General features: G+C 36.0%; 1 protein-coding gene across 1 annotated transcript in view; it reads right to left on the bottom strand.

The window, feature by feature from the left end:
- Positions 1-1,067: 1,067 nt before the first annotated feature.
- The window catches only part of LOC149543193 (26S proteasome non-ATPase regulatory subunit 7 homolog A), a 28,564-nt gene continuing 1,924 nt past the window's right edge, over positions 1,068-27,707 (bottom strand). Inside the window, exons 2-10 of the mRNA XM_089798066.1 lie at positions 25,330-25,422; positions 25,118-25,199; positions 24,868-24,964; positions 24,681-24,756; positions 17,376-17,434; positions 17,142-17,264; positions 1,793-1,850; positions 1,618-1,703; positions 1,068-1,532 (exon numbers count right to left, since the gene is read on the bottom strand). Coding sequence (XP_089654192.1) covers positions 1,461-1,532; positions 1,618-1,703; positions 1,793-1,850; positions 17,142-17,264; positions 17,376-17,434; positions 24,681-24,756; positions 24,868-24,964; positions 25,118-25,199; positions 25,330-25,422 — 746 coding nt within the window. The 3' untranslated portion in view covers positions 1,068-1,460. The remainder of the gene's footprint in view (positions 1,533-1,617; positions 1,704-1,792; positions 1,851-17,141; positions 17,265-17,375; positions 17,435-24,680; positions 24,757-24,867; positions 24,965-25,117; positions 25,200-25,329; positions 25,423-27,707) is intronic.

Genomic DNA, 27,707 nt, shown 5'->3' with positions numbered 1-27,707 from the left:
TTTGTCAACGTTTTTGAATTCAACTGTAAATATACTGATGTTATGGATCATACTCAATGATCCCTTACTAGGATAAACAGAGAAATCAGATTTGGATTGCAGGTTTAACATTAATAAATCAGGAAGGGACAAAGGAGTGACAAGGTAAACAGATAAAAAGGGCAAGAGAAGAGGAACAAGGGAAAAAGGGGTAAAAAATATAATCACTGACGACCTTTGGACTAATACACCTCCTAAGACAAGCATGTTGCTACTTATATTTTAATTTTTTATTCAAAGAAAACTCTAAATCAAGTTCAAATACTAGCAAATTCAAGCACTTACCATGCTGGTGATTCATACATCTCCTGACCTGTCAAACTTACCTATCCTAATAGTTATCAATACCTGATCACTGTAAAAATTGATGATGCTCACTCACAATGCCTTAATATTATATTGGCAAAGAGGAACAGTTTTCCCAATGAATATAAACAAATAGCCACACAAACCCTAAAAACAAATATTACGACACAAACTCTTAACTCAAACGTCTGCTAATTTTTCAACCTAATTATATAGAAACTTACCATGATAGATAAATAATAGTCAATAGCAACTGTTCATCGCCACTATAAATACTTTTGAAGTTTGTCTTAAAATCTCCTCGGTGAAGTGAGATATCAAGAAATGTGCTCAATGAAACTGTTGGCTGAAACCAATGTATATTTTTGCAAGGCTGAGAGAATCTATCAAGGGTCAGTCAAATTGTCAATTTTCTTTATTAAAAATCTAGTACGCAAGATTCTCTGGCAACGGACAGGCTCCAACTGTTTAGTTTCTAAGAGATGACCAACTACTGGAACATATACAGAAATTCTGATCACTTGGCTTTAGTATTCTGTTTATAGGTACCAAAAGTAAAAAAATACTGAATGTTTCAAATTTTCCTCAGATAAGCCATGAAATGCATAAAAGTTTATAACTTCTACAGCACACATTCTACTGCAAATTAACTAAGGGTTTAAATGGGCACGTTCAGCACCCCAAAAACTTCAAATGTACTTAAAATCCCCACGAAGGCGAAGTGGAGAGCAAAATTAAGTTTTTTTTTTCCTTCAATTTCACCAACAAAATACTTGTTTGGTTAAACTCATTTTACTTGACATGTCAAATACAAACGTTACAGCAGATTTAGAATGAGCTAAGAAGTTTTTAATTGTTGAATTGCAAACTGGAAGGACCTGTTGCCCATTAATAGATCCAAACAAGAGGATGTTAAATAATTCCGAACTGCAGCTGGACTAAAACACCGTAAGCTTAAAAATTGATAGACATACAGCTATATTAAGCAAATAACATGTGAGTTCACAAAACATCCGTACAAGCTCATTCATTTTGAGCTGCAACAGGCAAGCTACGGAAAGAATCCAGCTACAATCTGTATTCCTAATAATATGCAAGCACTTATAGCCATGACTTTAGCTTCCTGCTGCAGCTGTTATTGCTGAAGATGACGCATCTGCAAGTTTCTCATGCTCCTTGTTCAATATCTGAAAGAAAACCACATATTAGCATAGCTTACAGAGATGTGTCTGCCCGCACACCAAGGATACCAGGTGCTGCACTAAATATTACCTTGTTGTTTATGAGATTATGCATAGCAATGACACTCCGAATTAGAGATGACAAATAAATAACCAGCATCATGTCATTTGTTTTCACTGCAAAAAATATAACTACAGCTTAGCACACATACTAAAACTCAAATTCATTGATTTATTACAATTAGAAACCACCAAAACTAATGTACCTGCAAAAGCCTTTACTAGCTCATTAACATTCAAGTTTGGCAGCAGATTGAATACATCCTGCATGAGAGATAACATTGAGAATCATGCTTAAAACAAAAATGTGAAAGGACAGGCAGTTGACATCCAAACAAAACGTACATAAGACTCGCAAGTAATTAAGGACTCCATAATTAAAATAGCATTGAATGTTAATAAAGGATGCAAGATTGGTTATTTATTCACATCGATTTTAATTTTTTTCCACTCACTTATGGTTCAGCAACAGATTGAATGCAACAAGTACGTAAATAATCTTGAGAGTCTTGAGGCTCTGATTAGAATGAAACTGTGAAAAGAAAAAATTCTATAACTATCAAAAATTTTATATTGTTATAGAATTGATCATTTGTTATGCATTGACATTAAATTTATTTTAACTCGTTTATATTCAACTTTGGCAACAGATTGAATATATCCTGGATGTAAGATAATCTTGAGAGTCAGAAACTCACAATTGCAACAAAACTGAAAACACAAAAAACCATAATTAACAAAAATGATATACTGATGCCTCAGGCACCAAAGTTACCGGGCTCTCTCCTGCATGTAAAATAATCTTGAGAGTCAGAAACTCTCGATCACAATGAAATTGCAGAAAGGAAAAAAAAACTGTGACTAACAAAAATGATATACTGTTGCCTCAGGCACCAATTTTATCAGGCTCTCTCAGAGCACAAGGCTATAATAACACCAGAAAAAATTTGGTACAAATCCTGGTCCTGGTACATAGTTCAGGTTCACCCATGCTCCAGAATGTATATTGATTTTGTTATCATTCAAATTTATATTTAGTATTTGCTATGTAAGGAATAAAATCTTTAATTGAAAAAAAAATGTTTTAATATTGCCGCCTTGAGAAAATTCCTGTCTCATTAAGACAACCCAAAAGCCACCCAGTATCCAAACCACTTTGGAACTAGGTACAGATCCCAGTTCCAGTTCTGGTTCTGGACCAGGATGCCATGGGGTTTGGCCCACACACAAACAGCTGCCAATATTAAAAAGCTGAAAATCTTTTTTTTAACTAAAACAACAGAAGACTTGAGAAACATAATGTTTCCTGGAGTACATGCCATTCCACTCCTTTTTCTTAAAATTCACTCATTTCTGCCTCGATTAACATTTTAGAGACCAAAACACTATTTTAAAATAATTCTTAGTTGTCATTTTTCAATCTTGAAGATATTAGATATTTCTTCGAAGTAGAAACTTGCAAAATTATTCTACCATGCTATGAAGAAAGAGCTTCATCTCAGGATTTATCAATCAAATGTAAGTTTGTCCAGTGTAACTTTTCAAAAATAAAATGAAATACAAAATAAGATTTTCAATTTTTTTCTTTTTTTCCCGAATCTGTTTGGAAATTTTTTTAACTTTTTGTTAGTATTGTAAAGCTTATAATGTTTGATTCCCCTTTTTCTAGTAAACGCAACATAGTTGTAATTGTTAGAGTAATATTTTATTTCCTTACTACTTAAATCATTTTGATTTAATTAGTTAAGTTATTACTCTTTAGTGCTTAAGCTTCCTCTTGGGTGCATTAATAATTAATTCTTTTATTAATTATTAATGTGCAACCTAGCTTTCTTAGGCTTTAGGGTTTCGTTCACCTTTAAGGTTGAACTCTTGTAATTGTTTTTTATCTCTTCCATTTCTGATAATACATTAGCATATTTTTTAGAGCAAAACCCTTGCCTCCTCTCGTCTTTTTCTTCTGTGACAGGTTTTTTGCATGCAGGTATTTGAAAGCTTTGTGGATTTGTTTTGATCATATCCTTCATGGTATCAGAGCCACATCTGTTGCAGCTTGTTCGTTATTTGGAAAAAAAGGAGAACGAGGGTTTGACAGAACAGATCTGGAGTTTTTCTGGTATTTCCTCAAAAAATAGGGGGGTCACTGATTTTCGGAGCAGCTTGAGGCTAAACAGACTTCACGGATGGATTCAGTAGGTGTCAGAACACTCGTCTCCATATGAAGTTTGTCCATTTTGGACAATGATGCTCTGGAAGGCAAAAAAAATTTGCACAGCAGGGCCATACAGCCTCTGCACGTGTTACAAGGCAATATTTTTTTTTAAAAATCAAAAAAAAAAAAAAAAATTTGCCGAAAAAAAACAGTTTTCCGGCCCGCTTGACTTTTCCGGTGCCAAAAAACTATTTTCCAGCGCATCTGGGACCAGCCCAGCACCGGCTGTCGCGTTTTAAAAACACCGATGGTCGTTTTTTATTCCACTGCCATGCTGCCCCATCTCGTCCGCTGCCCCACCGACAAGCCGCCCAAGCGCCGCTACAGATCCGCTCCACCTACACCGCTCTGCCGAAGCACCACGCCGGCCGAGCTCAGCTACTCCACCGCCCGAGCTCCGCTCCGGCAGTGCTTTTTTTGAATTTTTTTTATTATTTTTTTAAAAATAATAATAATTTATCTTCTTCCAGGGCCCTTGTTAGTTTTTTTGCAATAACTCAAGCATAGGAGGGTCTTTTTTCAATCCGAAAGAAGTGTCAAAAAGTTGATTCTGAGACAGAGATGGAGAAGAAATTTTTGAGATTTTTTTCCAGAGTGATACCTGTTTTGGTGCCTAAAGTCTGTTGATGGCTTTTATCTTCCGAGGGGCATAACTTCTTCGTTATAGCTCCATTTTCCGTTCCAAAAAAAGCGTCGGAAAGCTCTTCTTAAGCACTTTCCAAATTCTCGGACTTTTCACCAGTATTTGGTATCAAGTATTTTTGATTCATATCTGAAGCTTTTTTGCTCTTCTCTCGTTTACGCAATCTATTTGTAAGCTAGGGTTCGATTTATTGCATTGTGGAGGGCATTTTTATATTATTTTTTGTTATTATATCAGTATATCAGAAAGCATAACAAACCCTTTCTAAAACAATGGCCAAGACCACTTCTTCTCTAGAACTCTTGACCCCTTATAATTATCACACCTAAAAGACCTCGATGACTCGGCTTTTCCGGTCAAAAGGGTTGTGGTCATGTTTAGATGCAGTGCAGCCTGTTCTTCAGAGGCCTTTTGAGATCATGCAACATTGAAACAAAATGGATGAGGCAATCGGATTGATTGCATTACAGGTATTAGATAGTTTACAATTTCATTTGGACGGGTGTAATACTCCTCTGGATATGTGGACCAAGCTTCATCGCTTGTTTGGTACTATGAATGAGTTCAGGGCACTTCAAATAGAGACAAAGCTTACATCACTTGCACCAGATTCGTTTCCAACTATTGATGACTTCTTGATGAAGTTTTCTCAATAGAGATCCTTGTTGCAGGGTTGTGGAAAGACAAAGACTAATACTGAGTGCATCTATTTGATTCTCTCAAAGCTTCGAGGGAATTTTCAAATATTTGCTTCCACATTCTATTCCACCAAAGATGCTTTGGGGAATCGATTTGTTATGCCCTCTTTTGAGACATTTTGTGACAGGTTAACTCATGAACAGTCAAAGCTCACTCAAATGGATTCACTTACAGGTTCACAATCACAAGCATTGCTTGCCAAGTCACCTTCGGATACATAGAAGCCGAAGCAGATATATGATTCCTCTTCTCAGCACTCTACTGGTTCATCGTCTTCTTCTAAGAAGGAGAAAAAGAAGACTGAGACTCCCACCTGTTCCTATTGTTGGAAGGGACCTCATGATGAGTCACATTGTTTTCAGAAGAGATTTGATGGCTATGAGAAACAGATTGCAAATTTGCAAGCTCTTCTTCAAAAGAGCACTATTTCCTCTCCATCCTCTTCTACCTCACAAGGGTCTTCCTTTCAATCTTCTTCCATCTCTTCGACATCTACACCGGATTTTGGACAAGGTCATGCATTACAGCCATCCATTGCATCCCCCTCCCAGGTCCCTTAGATACTGGATTCAGGTGCTTCTAACCATATGGCATCTTCTCAAGGGGTCTTCTCCACTATTGAGGCTTCTCCCATTCCTGATATTCTCATGGAGAATAACACTGCCCTAACAGTCTGCGAGAAAGGTTCAGTTGGCATTCAAGCTGGCACATTCAATAATGTATTGTATGTTCCATCTCTGTCTGCAAACCTTCTCTCGATTTATCAGCTTACACGTAGTGGATCAGGGAAGACGGTTGAGTTTACTGCAAATTCAGTCTTCATTCGAGATAGTGCAACAGGAGGTCTTGTATCTACAGGGACAGTTGATCATACCCCCTGTCTCTACATCTTCTCGCACTTTGGTCCACCATCTCCATGGTCGAAGCATAGCTCTTCTCTTTCGCAAGAGCATCATATGGTGCAGTCAGGACACTTGAACCTTTGTATTGTTCCCAAGATCCCTGTTTTGACTACCACACCACATCCAGTTGAGATCTTTTCTCTTCAACAGGGTTCTTCTTTAGTTCTGCCTAAACCTCCAGCTCCTTTCTTCGAGCCTCCAGGTGCACTTGTTGAGGATTCTACAGAGGACATCCATCACTTGTTGAGGATTCTACAGAGGACATCCATCTCCTCCTTCATGACAGTGTCAGCACACCTGCATCGAGAATTCCCTTTCATGATACTCATGTTTTCTCCTTTGAGCATCAGTTAGGCCTTCCAGTCTTTCAGTGGTTTCCTTGTTTTGTGCCCTTGTTTCTTCCACATTGGAGTTCCATTGGTTCGTTCATTTCTACAAGGGCTCCATCATTCTGGGGGGGCTTTGATGTCTCATCTCTCTCTCTCATGGGGCGGGCTGGTTGTACTTATGGTTTTGAGAGTCTCTTGAGCCATTTTCTTTGTTGTCTTTTCATCTCTTTTTGAAGAGGAGTTTTTCCCACTGGGTTTTCTCCTTTGTCTCCAGTTTACAGAGATTTCCTTGTATGGGTACCTGATCAGGCCTTGTTGCCGGGACCCATTTCCTGCTTTCATAGTTGTGCTAGGTTAGCTTTTCCCCTTCACTTAGCTTAAGGGGGGGTGTTAGAGTAATATTTTGTTTCCTTACTACTTAAATCATTTTGATTTAATTAGTTAAGTTATTACTCTTTAGTACTTAAGCTTTCTCTTGGGTGTATTAATAATTAATTCTTTTAATTAATTATTAATGTGCAACCTAGCTTTCTTAGGCTTTAGGGTTTCGTTCACCTTTAAGGTTGAACTCTTGTAATTGTTTTTTATCTCTTCCATGTCTGAGAATGCATTAGCATATTTTTCAGAGCAAAACCCTTGCCTCCTCTCATATTTTTCTTCTGTGACAGGTTTTTTACATGCAGGTATTTAGAGAGGCTTTGTGGATTTGTTTTGATCAAATCCTTCAGTAATGTTATTCATTTCATTTTATTTTGAATTGCAAAAAATGTGAAAACGCGAAGGTGAATGGAGAAGTCGAGTATTTGCTCCGCGAAGCCAAAGCAAGCAATTGGGTAACTATTTGAATCCTGGCATCCGCTCTGCTCCTCACGATGATCACAATTTGTCCCTGCCACTGGTAGATAAATATGCAAACGTGGAAGCAACGATCTCCACTCGCAATTCCTTCTCTGCTTTGGATATGGGGATCATCCTGCTTCAACAAAAGGGGCTAGGGTTCCAACTGCTGCCATGACCAAGCGTCAAACTTATCAGCCTCCAAACAATATCCCTCCCAAACAACACAAGACTGATAATTTTCTGATTCCTGAACAAAGAAATCCTTCAGATCTCGGTAGAGGAGTAGCATGAAACAAAAAACTGGGGGTAATTTCTACCCAAATCCCGTCAATTGCATCTGCTGCCAATTCTATCCTATTGGGTTGTAGAATTAAAAAACCCTAATCCAAAAATTTCTCAACAAAAGAGTCACTTTAGAACTCCTAGGGTTGCAATTCTCAAAAATCGCCCGGCAGACTCCCTTCAGAAAACCCCACAGCAGCCAGATCAAGCGCCTCCGACAAATCTTCAAACCCTAATCATTAGCAACCCTCACTTGGATGGGATGTGGGATCTTTGCAATTCTCAGGGTATTTTTGTGACATGGAGTGGAGACAATCCTCTACCGTCCCATTTTTTTGTTTGCATGATCTCACTCTTGGAAGACCAAGTAAGTATTACTAACCTATTCAATAACACTCTCTTTATTACATGCAAAAATATTGCACTTAAATCTGCTATTCGGAAGTCCATTCTTTTTAGACGGTCAATATGTTAAATTCTTTGATTGGAAACCAAATTTTAACCCCCAAGCCCTAAACTCCCAAATTATTCCAAAATGGGTTTCCTTTTGAAATTTCCCTGTTGAACTTATTGATGAAGGCATTCTTCGTCAAATTTTGGACTCCCTTGGGGGTTCCAAAGGTTTGTTGGAGAACTATGCGGCATCCACAAAGGTTAAAATACTAGTTGACCTTAAGATCAGAGAAACATCTTTGAAACCCTTAAGCATCATTACAAACCACTCCATTTATTATTCACGGCCTGAGATTTTCATGGGTGTTTGTGATGGAAAACTATGGTAGCTCACATCTGAGGAAAACGCAAAGGAATGATTTCTAAAAATCAATTTATTGGGCAAGTGCTGAGGAATAAAGTCAATCAGCTTATTCCAACAAAAGATCCTCTTATCAACTCTCTGCCACATACTATTACTCAAACTACACGTCCTATAACCAATGCTTTCCTGGAAGGAAATTGAAAATCATGTGCAGGTTAGGATCATCCCGAAGGGTTCTCTCTCATCCATCTTTGAACATCACCTTCAACCCCAATGTAAGAGGCTTTATTATCATGGACAACCCATCCTTCGATGGGGGAAATATGAATGCATGTCTCTCACAGGTTTCTTCAAAGAATAGGGGATCGGGTAAGCAAATAGAGAAAAGAAATTATGCCCCTTCAATGAAAAAAACCAGCATAGACCTTCAACAGTCCTCCCCCTCTCCTGATATGAGAGGGAATAAGGTCCCTAATCTTGCCCCGGGCAGCCCTCCTATTCCTCTCGGTCCCTACTTAAGACATGAAGTTATATCTTCTCCTGTAACAAGGGAGGAGGATGTTTTATCCGCAAATAGTATCGGCTCCTACACCTCAAGGATGGGCGAGGAGGAAAAAGAGGCCTTTTGCGCCTAGCTAACTAAACAACTTCTCAATGTGTACTAAGGAGGCAGTCGAGGAAGGCCTAACAACTGAGAAAGAAAAAGTTATTACTAAACTATTGAAACTAGGAGGGGATGGATATACCCATGAAGACCTTCGCAATGATTTAATCAATATGAAAAACAAAGATAACCTACATGGATTGGGACAATATCTAGAACCAAGAGCCTCCCCAAATGTTAATAGGCTCCCATAAAAAAGAGGGAGGAAATCTCTAAATGAACTAAGGTCACAAGATGCAGAAGTTGTTGGTCAAACTAAACTCACTACATTGTTTAATGCATGGAAGGGGAAGTACCTCCCACGGGAAAATGAAGACCATTACATAGAATGTTAGGGGCCTAAATGCCCCTAACAAACAACTCTTATTAAAGTGTTGTCTTACTCAATAGGCCCCTAACAAACAACTCTTATTAAAGTGTTGTCTTACTCAATATAAACCGGATATTATCATTATACAATAAACAAAAATGAATCAAGATGAGTTAAATTCCCTAGAAAGAAAACTTGGTTCCAAAAAAATTTGTGGGAGCCCTACCATAGGAGCCTCTAGAGGGTTGGCTTTGATATGGAACCCCCTGTCAATTGTTGTCATACCTTTGGGAAAGGAAAGGTATTGGATGTCAATCCAAGTAAGAGCTCATAGTGTTCAATTTACCCTCTTCAATATGTATGGTCCAACTCCAGCCAATGACAAAAGCCCTTTGGTTGGAACTTGAGCACCAATTACAATCCTCATTTTCCCCAAGCATACTGGGAGGAGACTTCAATGCCATTACATCTTCATCAGAAAAAAGTGGGGTTATTTCAAAGTTATCCTAAACGTCACTAGACTTTAACAATTGGTTGCAAAGATCAGCACTATTATAATTTAAATCTAACGATAAATCCTTCACCTAGAATAATAGAAGACAAGGCTTTAGTCAAATTTCAGAGATACTTGATAAATTTCTCATCTCAGGTAACCTACCAAAAGAGGCTTCTGTTCTGATATCTGAGACTCTACCGTTCTCAAGTTTCAATAATTACCCAGTCCTTCTATCGATAGAGACTAAAATAACTCCTGCAAGAAATCCTTTCAAATTTGAATTAACATTGTTCAAGGATGGCTCTTTGATCCCAACCTTGGAACATTGGTGGGTTAATGCGAAAGTTGAGGGATCAAAACTATACAAGGTTGTCCAAAAGTTAAAAATTATAGAACAGAACCTTATCCATTCGAACCAATCCCACTTTGACAACATTTTTGACTCGAAAAGGGTGATTGAAGCAGATCTAAAATCTATCAATAGAGAAGTTATGAAAAGAGGTATGGATGAAGATTTATACATAAAAGACAAAAACTGGAAGATATTCTAGCTAAAGAAGAAGTGTACTGGAAGCAAAAATCCCAAGAAACATGGCCGAGTGAGGGTGATAGAAACACCAATTTTTTCCATAGTAGTACCAAACAAAGAAAGGCTATAAACAGAATAACTCTAATAGATAACAAAGATAACAAGACATTGGAACAACCCATTGATATTGCTAGTGAGGCAGTTTCCTTCTTTAAAGATACATTAAATAACTTGGAGGGATCTCCATTGAATTCTCAAAATGCCCTGCTTGATAATATACCCAAACTAATTACCAATGAACGAAATAAAGGACTACTTCAGGAAATCTCTAAGGAAGAGGTAACAACAACTCTATTTCAAATGTCCCCTGACACATCTCCAGGGCCGAATGGCTTTCCTACATGCTTCTTTCAAAAATGTTGGCATTTTATGGGCAAGGAAATAACAGAGGCTCTAGATAGTTTTAGAAACTCATGTGGGCTTCTTAATTAGGTCATTCAGACTTTCCTAGCCTTGATTCCAAAAACAAATTAAATAGACAACTTCAACGACTTTCAACCTATTTCCCTATGCAATACCCTTTTTAAGCTACTGTCTAAAACTCTAGCCAATCGAATGACTAACCTCTCCCAATTCTTATAAGTGAGGAGCAAACTGGTTTGTTCCAGGAAGATCAATCTACGATGGAATTGTTATTGCACAAGAACTGACCTATACATTTTATCTTAATAGAGCCCCTAGCATGATGATCAAGCTAGACATTAGCAAGGCCTATGATAAAATTGACTGGAGATTCCTATGCATATATCTTCAGGCTTTTGGATTTTCTAAATGGCAGATAAACTTGCTTTTTGAATGTATTTTGACTCCCAAGTTCTCAGGCCCTAGTCAATGGATCTCCTGAGGGCTTCTTCTCCTCATCTAGGGGACTAAGACAAGGAGACCCTATTTCCCCCTTCCCTCTTTACAATTATGTATGAGCCTCTGGAACGAGCCTTGAGCAATTTTCAACACAACTATTCCCTTAAAGGAATCCAGATCTCACAGGATGAAGAGGCAACCACCCACCAACAATTTGTCGATGATACCATGCTATATGGGGAAGCTAGCTGCAAGGAAGCAGAGGCTCTAAACAGTGTCCTTAGCTCTTACAACAGGGCCTCAGGCCAAGATATTAATCTCTCCAAATATGAGGTCTTCTTCTTCAATACCTCTGCTGCTTTGGAACAAAATATTAGTACAATCCTTAACATTAAGAGGGGTTCTTTACCTTGTAAATACTTGGGTGTTTTTTAAGATCTGGGTCAAAAAAAGGCATCCGGCTGGGAAAACCTCGTGAGTAAGGTAAGATCCAAGATTTAATCATGGAAGGGAATGTGTTTATCCCTAGCTGGGAGAATTACTATGCTTAAGCTTGTTCTATCTAGTATGTCGATTTATCATATATCTATGCCAGAGCTTCCGACAAAGTTTAGAGATGACCTCAATAAACTTTTAAAGAATTATCTAGAGCAAGGATCAGAAGATAAAAAGATAATTGCGCTAAGATAATTGCACTACTGGCATGGGACAAAGTCTACCAACCTAAGCAGGAAGGAGGCTTTAGCATCAAGAATCTGAAGGACCAAGCTTCGGCACTAGAGGCTAAGCTGATTTAGAAAATGATATTTTATCCACATTTGAAATGGGCCAGAACGCTACTTATCAAATACCTTCTTCCCAACGACCCTTTAAGTATTCTTAGAACAAAAAACCCTCCGAGGGGATCTAATCTAAAGAATTTCTTGATATCTTGTAGACCTATCATACTTAATAAGGTCACTTGGAAAATTGGAACAAGAGACCAAATTAGATTTTGGACAAATTCTTGGCGGGGCTAATTAGTAAGCTCATTTCCATTCAATCCACTAGAACTATTTTGGAAGACAGACTTGGGCATTTCTTAATAAATTATGTGGATGACACTAAGTCTGCACAGGGATGGAAATGGAAATCACTGTCCTCCTTCCATATCCCGCCAGAGGGAGAATCAATCCTCTCTAATATCCTGAAACACCAAACCATTACCTTTACAAGATCAAAAGATATCATAATTTGGGATGGATCCAAAAATGGAGAATATAATACCAATGATGGTTACAATTATCTAATCAATCTAAAACATCATCCTAAGGTGGAACGGCCTTATTCATTATGCTAGAACTCCCTATGTTTACCTAAAGTTGGGGCCTTCTCATGGCTGGCCCTTCAAAAAAGAATCTTGGCAACAGACAGAATAAAAAGAATTGTCTTTGAGGAAACTCCACGCTGTCCTCCTTGCCATCATGCTGAGGAGGATATGGATCACATCCATCCTTCTAACATGCACTTATTCATTCAAAGGTTGGTATTGGTTTTGAAATAAATTGAACCTTAAGTTGGCTGTCCCTAATACAACAGTCTCTCATGCTCCCTTGGCCAAAATTGTATTCTAACAGCATCTTCCATAGCCTATGGATTATCTCCCCTTCCATAATTCTATGGGAATCATGGAAGGAAAGAAACAGAAGAATCTTTAAAGATTCTAGAATGTCTTGGAAACAGCTAACCCTAAAAATTGAAGCCCTCATCATAGAAACCCTCAACAGCAAACTTTTAAACTCTAATGGCTCATCTAAATCTATGACGATCTAGGATGAAAAAATGTGTAACAAATGGCCAAGTCTCAAACTACCAACTTTCGATGGCAAAGATAGTGAGGATAGTAAATCAAAACGAGCCCTATGTAATTGGACCCCTCCAGTTGTTAATTGGGTTAAACTAAAATGAAGGAAAGTTGTTGGGCCAATGTTCGAAACCAATAGGTATAGCCTCGAATAATGAAGCAAAATTTAAGGCCCTCATTGAAGGGTTGTGGTTATGCACTAAATTAAACCTCAACCAAGTTGAAATAGAAGGAGACTCGGTTATTGTTGTTAATGCATTGGGAACCAATCAATGCCTAACTGGAGATTAAATTCCCTCTTAGCTAAGGCTCTTGACCTAACTAGATTCATAAAACATTCCACCATCAACCAAATATATCGAGTGGGTAATGCTGTAGCAGATAAACTTGCTAATGAGGGGACGGATGGTAAAGAGGAAACTATTCTCCATTCTCAAAACTAACCCCCTTATTTTTATTTATTTTTATTTATTTTTATTAACTTTAATCATGTTTTCTCTAGATAGTTGGACCTCGTATATCTCTACTTAAGGTTGCTTTTCTTTTCGATGGCTTGCATTTACTCTTCCTTGTCACATCTCCCACCAGATGGCGTCTTTACCAAGAATATTGTCCTACAATATACGCCATCTTTATTTCATTGATGTTAAGGGCAGTACTTTTTGGAAGTTTTTCTTAGTGATCAAATCGAATGCCTTTATGACATTTATAGCAACAGATCAGCAAGCATCCCTTCACCTATTTATCTCAACGATTGCCTTTCTTGGCTCCACTCTTCTTCAATGGATACTCCGATCAAGCTTTCTTCCCCATCTTGGCTCATGGCCTTTGACAAACCTATCAAAATAGAGCACATTATGCAGATTGTCAAAGTTGAGCATAGAACAAGGTCATTTGGCGTGTTGTCCTACATTGCTTAGGGACCCAATTTGTTAACAGCCCTAACAAATTCCAGTCCAACCCGAATATTGTTTCCATGTTCATTGTAGTTACTCGTCATTTCTATGAGGACCATGATCTCATTGCCACCTTATGTAGGGAATTGTTTGAAGATGTTATGCTAGTTGACTTGGACACTGCACTCCAAAATATTGGGGATGACCTTACCATCCCATTAGCAAAAGATTATAACATGCTTTATGTTCAAGGGGAACCCGTTGTCACCTACCCAATCATCTTCACAGAGAACCCAGCTAGCTTCTCGGTAGAAAGTGATTCCTACAAGAGGACCCTGTGTTTCCTCTTTTATTTCTGCTCAATCTTTGAGCCCATAGAAGAAGATTGGCTAGAGAGTTATTTCAAGGAGGAGGATATCCTATAGGACAGAACCCTCAAGGCTGCTATTGAGGACCTTTGGGAGGCCTTTCGAGTGGACTAGTGCCATCTTGTGCTTTTTGTTTTAACTTAATCTACAGAGCTCGCTGAAACTCAAGCTCTAAAACTCTCGTTACATTTTATTTTATTTAACTTTATACCCAATGCTTTACTTAAATCTTAGCATTATCGTTAAGCTATTAGCATAGAGAGGAACTATACTGACTATGGTTGGTTTTATTAGAAGTTAACGAGTCTTTGCTAAGTATAATGATGAACAATGCTCTATGATTATCCTGCAATATTTGGTTATTGAAGGGCTTTTATATCAATCAAATTCAAGTGAAAATTATAGCTAGTGTTTGTTTCTTCTAAAAAAAGCTATGCCTTGGGTTTCACCATGCAAATTCTTTGTACCGAGCCTGGGATCAAGCAGAAAAGTCTCCTTTATTTCCCAAGCCGTTGTCTGAGATTTCAATACTTAGTAGTGCTCGGATTATGAAATAGCTCTTTAAACTGAAGTCGTAATTCAAGAATACAATTGGGGCGTCTGATAGTAATCCAATCTGTTTAATTAGAATTTTTATAGTGGGCAAATAATACATTTTGATTAGGAAATGAATCTCTATTCTGGCTCCCCAGACACTATTGAAGTTGTTCAGGTTTATTATACTCTAACCCTATTCGATGTTATCTTGGCATTGTAGTTGTTCTTTGTGTGGTAGGTGGACTGTAGACAGACAGAGGGTTACCATCAAGGTGTCACTTCAACATTGCACTAGGTCTCTTTCAAATGTAAATATCATTTGTAAATAACCTGTAATGTACCATTCTTACTCATGAAATTCACTGTAATAGGGGGTATTCCCTCTAATATTTCTTGTGAAGGAGGGGATGCCCTCTTTAAGTCCCATTTAGGGCAAATGTACGTATACAGGACTACGGTCCTGGGCCACCCGTTCTTTTTTCCCCAGTGCCTGCACTTTGAACGGGGTTATATGTAAATATTTTGATATTAATAAAATGGGCATTTGCCTCTTATCAATCAAAAAAAAAACATAGCTGTTGTAATTTATACTAAGTAGGTGGCAGTTTTAGTAACTTAGTGGCTATAATTTATAATTTATGTTTTATAATCACAAAATATTGTATTGAATTTATAAGCAGCTTCAGCAGATTGTATGTCTTTGTTAATTAACTGGACTCACGAGTCCTTTATCCACTTGATTGAATGCAATAGATTAGCTGCAAACTAAGCCTGAGGATTTGGATCATGTACGCTCCAAATTGTGCCTTTTGTCACATAAGATGCTTACAATGGAGCGACATGGCATTGGAATCAAACTCCTAAGTGGGATACCTTAGATGCTTCTATTCATTAGTTTGTCATAATCTATTTAGATGAGGCAGACTCAAAATATGACATGACTAGTGGGAGTGGCACTAGAACTGATTGAGGTTCAAACAAACCAAATGTTGATCTTGATGGTCTCAATAAAAGAGCAGTATGAAATCTGTTGATTGAAGTTTTCATTTTGGATTGACATATTGAATCAATATATTATATATTAAAAGCTTCCTTCTATGCAGATTTATTAGATATTTTGATATTTTGGCAATTATATATATTTTTTGTTTACCAAAACGTAAAATGGCCACACTAGGTTCTTCCCAAGCAAAGTAAAATAAAACGAACAAATAATATCAAGGCTGTCATTCTTGATGCTAATAGGTGGGCTCATGAAGACCATTTTGCCCTTTGAGCCAATATTACATCACTTGTCATACTGACAAGGATAAACCACATTATCAACATAACATCTATTACTAAATAGGTGCACTACTAAAACAAATCAGAGACATCGTCACAAAAAAACTTAAAACTAGCACCCTACAAAATGATCACCAAGACATTGTGTACAATTTATCATTGCATAGGTACACAAGTAAAACAAATCAAAGATATCATAAGAAAAGAACCAGCAAACTACAAATATACATGTATGTATGTATATATGTATATATATATAAAATAAGAAGGGTTAAAATTTAAAAATATAGGATTCTAAAAATTTTAACATATGAATTAAATCTCTAGTACCATTGTGAGATACCAGTAATGCCAAACAGAACAGCACCAAATATAGATACTGAGATACTTGATGGACACAGAAAAGCCTTCACATAGATGATATAAAGTTCCAGCATATTTTAATAATTATAAAAAAAATTGCAACTTTTGCATCCTCTGAAGGAACTTATGCCAATATTAATGAAACTCACAAAAATGATGGCATTCAAGGGCAGATAAAAAATAAATGACCTAATGTGATGGAACTTTCAGCATGCATGATCAAACATCTGCAAAAAATGACAATCAGCCTTCTACCACAAATTTCTCATTCTGTGAATTGTATTCAAATTTAAATATTCCGTAATTTATTTATATTTGAATTTTGGCTCTTTGTAATTTGTGATATTACTTATTTTGTAGGTTGATTTCTTCGATTGAAAGGAATATGAGCACGAATAGCTTCATCTACCCTGGGAAATATAATCAATGGGAGCCAAAAAGCAAAGGACATTGTATATGTCCATTCCAATCTTTATCCATTGTCAATATCAAGCAACAAAGAATTTAAAATATAAATATAGCATCATATAGCAAATGGTTGTCCATGATGACTGTTGGAACTTACAAACCCCTTTTTACCCTCGGTCATGATAAACTATGCATAACATGAATGCACTAAAAAAGCCTATAGCCCACCCACATTGACATTACATGCTACATTAATCCAGTGACCAGTTATATGACAAACAATAAGTGATCTAGCCTTCTGAAAAAATATAACTAGAGAATTTCTTGCATACCTGCAGATGGTACAGAATTTCATGGTTAAGTGGAAGCCTCCCATCGACCACAAGATCCAAGTATCCATGTATCTCTCTCAATCGAGCCTCTAAACCCTTCAGGGCTGTCAATTTTCCACTAACCTGTTGTGCACAATAGTCAAATTGAGTTATGTTGCCACTAAAAACAAAAGAAGCAATAATAACTGAAGACTGCAATTGAAAAAGTGAGTCTAGGTAAGAACATGATAGGACCTCTGTTGCAAGTGTGCTAATTGTAGTGTCCTTGACATCCCTTAACAAATGCTCTACACCTGCAACAGAACAGAGAACAAACTCTGTCAAAACATAATAACATATAGAGATGTCAAAGATGTTAATGATAATCTCATTGTGGACCTCCTTCTGATGTTAAAAACATACCTGTTAGGAACAAGAAGAAGGTTGACACTTATAAATAGGACAAAATAGTGCATCATTTTGTATACTTTCTGGAAGTAGTATGATGATGATAGATATCATCATTTGCATCTTTTGTGAAATAAATATCTAATGAGTATTCAATTAATTGTTAAGACATGTCATCATTTGTGCTAACAGAAATCACTAAGTTGAGTAAAGTCCTTCCAGAGTAAAATGCAGGGCATCAGAATAGCTTCAAGCTATAAATTACATAGAAAAATAAGGTAATAATCTAAAAATCTGCAACATCTGGAATCACAGTATAGATAGTCCTGCAAAGTTCAAATCTGTTTTAGGCATTGAATCATAAAACAGGGGCAAATCTTATTGAAGCGATTGATATAGTGTGCCTCGTACGATATTTAAGAAAAATTGAGCAAATGGAAGTAGTTAGATGGCCTAGGGTCATTTCCAGTAACAACATGAGTGAAAGAAATAAGACATGGATGAAGCAAAACAGCAAACAAATGAGTAAAAGGAATATTTAGTATTTATTTGAATGCATGACCCACAATGAGAAAAGAGATAATGTCATGTATAAATTCTGCAAAAATATTTTTGGGGTAAAATGCTACGGAAAAACAGGTACTAGCATGAGAAGTTCAACCCCTTTTGCAATCATCAACAAAAAGCATAAATAGCAGTTAACAAGCCATAGAGAACCAAGATTCTTATTTCTCAACTAAGAACTAACTCCCCTCGTCCAATGGAAAATGGGCTGGTAGAAAAGATCAAACGGAGAGAAGAGCAAAGGAGTGAAAGGCTCTGTATTTTTTCTTTTTCTGTTGCAGTAGAATAAGAGAAAACACTTTATTATGCCCTGAAATGCCTTCAAGGTGCGTCAGGGACAAACATGCCAGTATCATGACTCTTGTCTCTTGTTAGAAGTTGGAGGTTCTCATCATCTCCTTGAATAGGAAATGGATTAAAATGCAGAAGACAAAAGCGGCAACGGCTGACTGTCCCATAGGCTATTTTGAGCCTCTTGGACGTTAAAAGTTGTTAATTCAATGATTGAAACCCTGAACTCAACTTTACACTGACCAATTGGACCCTTAGTATAGGTGGTATATTGCAGTGTTAACTAGTATAGGTAATATTTTGCAGTGTTAATCCAGATCTGAAGATTGTCAGAAATTTGTGCGAAAATCTTGTCAAATAAAACAACACTGACAGGTTTTTTGCTTAAGTTATAATGGAATTTTGAAATAAAATACACAAAGCATGGTGTATTTATCAAACAAAGCCATGCAAACACACTAAAATAGCATCCTGATTTCAAGTTGACCTTGGCTATTTACCTAGTCCTTGCACTCAGAGTTGCTGGGAAAACCAACGATTTATTGGCTGAAACAGGAAATGCATTTCCTTCTTATAATTATCACACTGAAAGATGGTTAATCCACCCGATGTGGTACTGGTAATTATACAAAGCCATGCAAACTAACTAAACTTGGAACATTGGATTGGAGGCAACTTCAAATTATATTCACAACGAAATATTTCCATTACTTTATTAATAAATTATATCCTTCACAGCAATCATTTCACGTTTCTTCACGTGAAATATTCTTTAAGTTTTTGTCAGTTTTCCCTTTACAAGGTTCATGCCTCCTTATAAATACATTTGACTTAGCTTTGGCATATATTTTATATTCTTCCAAAACTGACATACCACCTCTCAATACTTTCATAAGAAAGCATCAACTAAACATTACAATAGCACAAGGCAAGATAGCTAGTAGTTGCTTCAACATGTTTTAATGTGAAATTAATTTTCTCACACTTGGGAAAGTTGATGGTGGAAACAACCTTGAAGTAAAAAAATTAAACTTCAATTTTAAGATGGTGAAATTTTGCTGCTAGTATCGATAAGGAAAACAAGAGGCATTTGTTATGTGATTTGATTTCACATTCAAGTATATAAGCTTTTCCAATTTGTTAAAACATAATATTCTCCCTGCATGATGTCTGTTTTTGCTTCAAAAATTGAGTAATCCATTTCCAAAAAAGTTGTATTGGTGTTCCCCACGGGAATACCTATTTCGATAAAGTTCTCAATTCCTCATTTCAAGGTGATAGACTCGTACATTCATTTCAAACAAAGGTGCTTTATTGTAAAGAATGGGAAAAAGATCTTGAATGTAATATTGACAAAATAAACCAAGGATATGTTCAATCAACTAGAAGAATATATCTCTTCCAAAAAATAGCACACATTCATTGATGAGACAAATGACATCTATTTGAACTGATATGAAATCCAAAAAACACCATAGACAAACAAATTTCCTTAACATGGTGGCACTAATTAGTAATTGCTTACTAGATAGAATACATATCTGTAATGTCCCCATCTTTTTAGCAACTAAGTGGAGTTCTTGGCCTTCACGTTCTCCAAAGGCTAAGTGGAGAAATAAGGGGAAATTGATTGAATTAATTTCTTATAAAGTCACTAAATAAATTTAAATTATAAGGTGACTTTGTATTTAATTAATTATTGTATTACAAGGGAGAAGCTTCTAGAGAGTGCATTAATTATTGAGGGGGAAGCCTCTAGTAATTTAATTTTCTAGAAGCACAAGTAATTATTGTATTGCAAGGGAGGAGTTTCTAGAGATGTGCATTAACTATTGGAAGGGGGAAGCTTCTAGTAAATGCAATTAATTAATATTTTATTTCCTTCTAGAAGGGTGTAGGGGAAGTATAAATAGAGGTGGAAGCTTCATTGTTTAGCATCGGATGATGGTGAATTGCATTTGATAGGAACTTGGATGTACAGTTCTGTTCTTGGCATTAGAGGACGTCCATTCTCTCTTGTAACATTCTAGACGTCATTCCCTAGGGGTTTGGCCTTTGGAATTTATTGCTATCAACTCATTAATAGGCAGCTTGGACGCATTTCCAGCTACAAGTAGATTGAGTGTAATTAGTAAGTTGAACAGTTTGTTATGTATTTGATGATGCTGGAGTAATTAGTGAGTTGCTATGTATTTAATTTTATTAGTTTGAGAACTAATATTATTTCAACAGTAGTTAAATTTTCAGTTTGCATGAATTCCTTTTTGTTCATGTTATGCGGTTTAAATCTATGCAAAGACATTAAAATCTCTTTCAGCAATTCGTTTAGTTCTTGGGCATTTCTAGGGTGCCCATTACAGTGGTATCAAAGCCCATTACATGCCCACTCTATGTCATTATGCTGAAAAAGTCTCTGCATTCTCCTCAAGGAAACTACTCTGCAACTCCCATCTAAAAGTCCTCTAAGGGCCCATTTGGTTGCGGGGATAGGAATTGCAAAACGAGAATTGCTATTCTCAAATTTCTATTCTAGAATTGCTATTCTAGAATAGAAATGTGTTGTCTCTGTTTGGTTCAGCAAGATAGAAATTAGAATTTGATAGACACAGCCGATTCAGATTCGTTGATGCACTTTGTTCCCTTGCAAGCCCTAAATCATTTTGCTTTGGGTAATTTATTTATCTCTCCAGATCAATAAATCACGCCTCAATAAAACTGACATTTGGGGGAGACATTCTTTCACAACACTGGGAAGAGGTGGCTTTGCGACTGTACAAAGAAGTTCTTGTGGATGGCATGCATGTTGCAATTAAAAAGCCCAAATCGATTTCAAATGAGTTCATCAATGAAATCATAATTCTATCTCATATTAGCCACAGGAATGTAGTGAAATTGCTGGGTTGTTGTATGGAGAGTCAATTTCCGTTGCTGGTATACGAATTTGTGCCAAATGGAGACAGTTTTTCAGCATCTTCACTTGCAAGACAAGGAGTTGACACGGGAAGCAAGGCAGCAGATTGCCATTGAAACAGCAAAGGCAATAGCCTATGTGCAGTGGTGAAAGAGAGTTTACAAATGCATCCGCTAAGGCCTCTCCTATCATGGGCATGCTTCTGCACACGAGTTGTGTCCCTATCCAAATTCGACTGTGTTTTCTGGTCCCTCAACAGAGTTCCAGCGCTCACCCCAGATCAAAGCGGATTTGAAAACTTGACCAAATTTGAGAAAGCTAAAATGAGAATAGGAATAGCAATTCTAATTACAGGTATATTTAGAATGGACAAATGCTCATTTTGGGCTAAAATGGGAATACGTATTCCTATTCCCCATTCCCATTCCGCACAACAAACAAAAAATTCAAAAATATATTCTAATTCTCAATGACCATTCCCATCATATTCCAGCAACCAAACGGGCCCTAAGTGCTCCCACCTCTTGGGCATTTCTAGGATGCCCATTACAGTGGTATCAAAGCCCACCATCTTACAACAGGAACCCTAAGTTCAAAACGTCTGGATCACAAATAAATATATTTTAATTCTATTCCTTCTAAAAAACAAAATCAACTAAAAATCCTACATGGCACACTTAAGACCTGAATTTATAATTTTCCAGGACCACCATAAAATGCCAAAATCTGTGTAATGGACACCCTAGTAGTGCCCAAGAACTAAACCAACTGCTGAAAGATGTCTTTGCATAGATTAAAAACAACATAACATGAACAAGAAGGAATTTATGCAAACTGAAGATTGAAACACTGCTGAAATAATATTAGTTCTCAAACTAATAAAATCAAATACATAGCAATGAATTGCAGAGGCCAAACCCCAAGGGAATGACGTCTAGAATGTCACAAGAGAGGATAGACGTCCTCTAATGCCAAGAACAAATCTATAACTCACACCTCCAAGCTCTTATCAAAATGCAATTCACCATAATCCCATGCCAAGCAATGATGCTCCCACCTCTATTTATACTTTTCCTTCACTCTTCTAGAAGGCAATAAAATATTAATTAATTGCATTTACTAGAAGCTTCCCTCTTCCAATTATTAATGCACTCTCTAGAAACTCCTCCCTAGCAATACAATAATTAATTGTGCTTCTAGAAAATTAAATTACTAGAGGCTTCCCCCTTTCCAATAATTAATGCACTATCTAAAAGCTTCTCCTTGCAATAATTAAATTAATTAAATATAAAGTCACCTTTTAATTTTAGTTTATTTAATGACTTTATAAGAAATTAATTTAATCAATTTCTTATTTCTCCACTTAGCCTTTGGAGAACGTAAAGGCTAAAAACTCTACTAAGTTGCTAAAAAGATGGGGACATTACAATCTAGAGATGTAATCCAAAAAATCTATCATCAGAAAAAGCAGGAATCATGCAAATTACTCAAAGAGTATGAAATTTGCTGAAACTAGAAACTTTTATTAATGGCTTGAAAAGCCAAAATCAATATTCCTGACAAATTTAATGCTCTAATAAGACCAAGGGAGTATAGCCTTCAAGGGGGGGGATCAATTGTTTTCTACCCACAGCATTCTTTCTAAAATAAGCAAATTGAAATTAAAAAGTCATATCCCACAAGATGCAACCTATAAAAAAACCCCTGCACAAAAAAGCATAGGAGTTATCATCACCAAAGCCTCTCACAAATGGAGCATAATGTATCACTGGAGTTATAGATTAAAGAAAAATCTACTTGGGAAGATTTTATGCTAAGTTGCTGGTTCGGATTCTGGTTTGTATGCGGGTTTGACATTCGGGTTTGTTTTTGGACTCATTTGTACAGGATTTTAAAAAAAAACTATATATGCATATATATATATATATATATGTATATATATATATATATATATGTATATATATATATATATATATATATATATATATATATATATATATATATATATATAATGCATGGTTCATACAATATACTATATAGTAATATACAGTTATACAGATACTTATTGCAAAATCAAAAATAGTCTCTTAACCATATTCCGATTCCTACAAAAATGGTTAACTATTTTGTGCAGAGATTAGGCAGAATTACAGGAATATGAACAAAAGATATGTAAAGAAGACGTATCTTATGATCTTATGAGGGACTAATGAGAAAACTCATGAGGTATTTTGAAGTCCACAATTATGAAAAAAAAATTATATGCTGACAGAATATATATATATATATAAAAGAAAGGGAGCATCGAAGATGAGTGGAAATGAAATTCTCAGGTCTTGTAAAGGACTGGGCAAGTGCTGTATGATTTGAATAATTGCATTGGAGTATAGGTGTGAACATGTCGAACATCTGAATTGAAGAAAAATAAAACATTCATTGATCAGGGAGCGGTAGAGTTGTAGGCCCAACCTACAATATCACCGTTATGAATGGTACGTTTCAACCGGATATTTTTAGATTGTATAAACTTTATAACCTGCCATCTTCAGAAAGCTATCAAGTTTTCTTAACAATATGTACCAATAATCTTTCGAGATAATATCTATGGACAACGACTCTTAAAAGAAATAGCAATAATCTTTATGTAACATTAAAGTGCAGGGATCATGTCGACAGCATGAAGAAGTAAGTTTGACTTCAGTGGAATACAAATGTTCAATGACCATTGGTTCAAAGGCTCGTGGTTAGGGACTCATGTAATACTGTTACGTGTGCAATAACCATTCTTCTGGGTTTGACATGTATGCACAACAAGTTAAAACTCTGTTCCTATCGCTTCCGACAGTCCTCAAGATGCGTTATTTGCCCAAATTGCACAAAATTCATTCTAGGTGTACTTTGACCAGTCAAAATTCGTTGCAGATGTTTAAAAAGTCGTCCAGGGTCCCTTTGACTCAATTTCCAACAAATTACACAGGGAAATAACGATCTGGAACCGAATTTGAGGCGAATCAACTTTCAAATTCCATGGTAACTGGCCAAATATGGTAACTTAGATTTTATGCAATTTCATCTGATTTTAACTCATAAATTGTTTTGCAAAAAACTATTCGTGCTAGACAATGGCTACTTTGAAAAAGCCTACTTCAAATTTTGTTTTCCTTTAAATTTGATAGACTATTTTTTAATTCATTTATTTAAGGTTTAAATAAGAAGAATTCAAGAAACTCAAGATCTACATGCCTCATAATGCTTTTTTATTGTTAGCAAAGAGGAACAATAGAACCCATTGGAGCTAAAAATAGGTTAACAGCGGGTGATTCCAATTCCACGGCTTTTATTAGGATTCTGTATCATTTGAAGGAAAATAGGATTATATAGAATACCTATTTCCTCAACTTCATGAGCAGCAATTTCTGATTGCACATGTACAAATACCTTTTGGCTTTTCTGAGTTGCATTCTGCAAGCAAAGACAGTCAAGAATTGTGTAAGTCACACCAGCAGGAGAAAATAAAAACAGATTCCTTTCTCTCTTTTGCAGCCATAATGCCAGACCAGAAAAATCCAACACCTCTTTGACTTCTTCAACGGCATAGTAGGCCTTAGTGGGGATCCCTAGCTCCTTTGGCTGGACGTCAATAATCACCAATACTGGATTTGGAACATAACTGCATAAAGTTAAACCAAAAGTTTATTAAATCTCAGAAAGTTTGCCAGTTTAAAAACCACTTGTAGCAGAATTTTTGACTCTGAAGACACAAAACACTACTGAATGCAAGTTAAAAGTGAGATGAACATGAATGAGTTTAACGTGAACATACTCATGGAACAGCTCATGCACATCCAAGTCATTCTCCCGAAGCTTAGGACCAGTGCTATACCATCCTACCACATGTTCCTTTGCTGTGAAGTACAGTAAAGTTTGTTTAAAATTAGTAAAAGTCATAAATTTGTAACAAAAAAATTATACAACCATATAACATTTAAATTTTGTAGATAATAGAACATATCTGATGAAGTATTGTAGCCCTACCATTGATCCTCTTGAACATTTCAAACATAGATTCGTGATAATTATGGTCAAGAAACCAAATGCTTGGATCCTTGTCATCCTCTTCAAAAGGCACTGCACATGTAATTGACAAAAGTGTCATCATATGGTTCAAGACAATGCTTTTTATTACTGAACTGGAAGCCTTAATCACAAAATTGGATTCTAGAACCAAGAAAACAGAAGTATAAAATTATCTCACAAGGTAAAGTTAAAAGTAAATAACGTAATGTACATTGTAATAAATAACCAGCTCATTATTTATTCGATGTGAATCTTGGTCACATTAAAATGATCAATTGATTTCTAATTTTCAAAATCTCATAATACAAGAAAATATGGTGCAACCTGAGAAATAGATGATAATACTCTCCCTGAGAAAAGATAGAATAATGATCACATAAGAGCAGTACAATTGCAATTGTCTCATTCTTCCTAATTAGCAATGCTCATTAAAAACAGATTACATATAAGCAGCAAAAAGCAGAACAATACCAAAATCAAAAAGAGGAACTCACATGAATTATCAAACTGCATGTTAGTCAACAAATGCCTGGGACTACTGGAGAAATCTACATCATATTTCCTTACTTAAGTGTGGTACCATTGTCACAAATAAAACTTAGGTTCATACAAATTGGGATTCAAGTCCCAAACATTACATTTAGAAATTTTGACATAAACCCAGTGCTTAACATTTTGAAGGCTTGATTCACACCAAATCAAAAACATTGTGGTCATCCAGAAATTAAAACACTTACCAGAACTTCCACAAAGAAAATAACTTATTAATCCAACATTCTGGATATTTCTTCAAAATTTAACAAATAAAGGTACATTACATAATTGTAATGCTCTTTCTAAATCAGCATAGCCAATCCTCGATAATCAACAATGCTTAAAAATCTTTGCTTAAGAACTTGTACCACCAACCACAAGTTGCAGATTCACCCAGTACTTGCAGACTAAATGGGTACTTTTAAGGAAGAAAAAAAACAAGTGTTTTTCTCAAAAGGTGACACTGTTTTTTTGGATTTTTTTTACTTTTTTGCAGATGAAGTCATCCATTGAAACAGTCTTCAGATGCCAACGGATGATTCTAACATGGGAAAAAGCATTTAAAATGCTGAAAATAAATGGATTTGTACTTTCTAATTTTTTGAGAGTATCATGTTGTTGAGTTTCTTCTATGTTCGGGCACCTAGGGTTTATAGATGCTGAGTGAAGATTTTCCATGCACATGAGCAGTTAGTAACCAATTTATGTTTTTTAAGGAACCTGCCATCATGTAACAGGATTATTACATAATACAATGGTTTAACATAATTTTAATATTATTATAATATTCTATTTGTATGTGTTCCCTATACTACTTTTCCGAAACCATTTTAATAAAATTATAATCTATCTATATTTCTTTTGTAGATCTAAATTTTAGATTCCTGTTCCCTTCAACTTTCAAATTTTATAGGCTCAGGTTATAAATAATAATAGAGGTAGAGATAATAACGTGTAATCTGTTACTTAAATTTAGAAATATGCATGTTTTTAACGAAGATGTTCGCACTTTACAGATATGAATTTTTTTTTTTTAATGTTCAGAAAAATTGATTAAATTTTTGCCTTGTCCCAATTTTTTTTTTTTTAATAAGCTAAACAATTGCCAAGTCTCAGTTTTTCAACTATTCCTAGGAAATTTTCTTTCCTAAATAAGCTTGGTATTGCTTCAAGTCATTTAGAAGTAACAACAAACCAAAGTCAATTTCTAAATATCCAAGTCATTGGAAGTAAGGTCAACCCAACTCGAGCAATTTTGCATTCTAAAAGGTGTGCATTCATTACAATAACATCTTTGTCAATACTAGACTGCACCACACTTGACCAGGGAATCATCCACATGCCTGAAGAATTTACTTTCTGCAGTTAGATTCTCAGACAATGTTGAGCTGATCACAATATAGATTAAGTAAACTTCTGGTTGCATTTCTAAACCTACTTTAACAGTGTTTCTAAAACAACTGCCCAAGAATAGCTTCATTCATCAAGGGGCCAGTGTCCTATTCGGTATACTTTCGGTTGCAATTTAAACCTACTTTATCAGTCTTTCAGTGTTTCTAAGACAACTTCCCAGGCATAGTTTCATTCATCCAGGGGCTGATGCCTTTCTTCCTCACTTAATTTATCATCAGGAAAAGCAATTAAAAGCACACAGCATAGATTGTGCCACAGAAATAATTTATTAGGTCTCAGGTCTGCTCGGATAATAACTTCTCAGATGTCTCCCATCTTTTACATATAGCATTACTGTTGTTTCTGAAAAAGAAAAATATATCAAGAGACTAATGCAATAAAGAATATTT

This window comes from Cupressus sempervirens, chromosome 8 (genome assembly GCF_028749045.1).
Source record: "Cupressus sempervirens isolate cs-2001-9-10 chromosome 8, ASM2874904v1, whole genome shotgun sequence".
In the NCBI taxonomy this organism is placed as follows: domain Eukaryota; kingdom Viridiplantae; phylum Streptophyta; class Pinopsida; order Cupressales; family Cupressaceae; genus Cupressus; species Cupressus sempervirens.
This window is presented reverse-complemented; position numbering and strand designations above follow the sequence as displayed.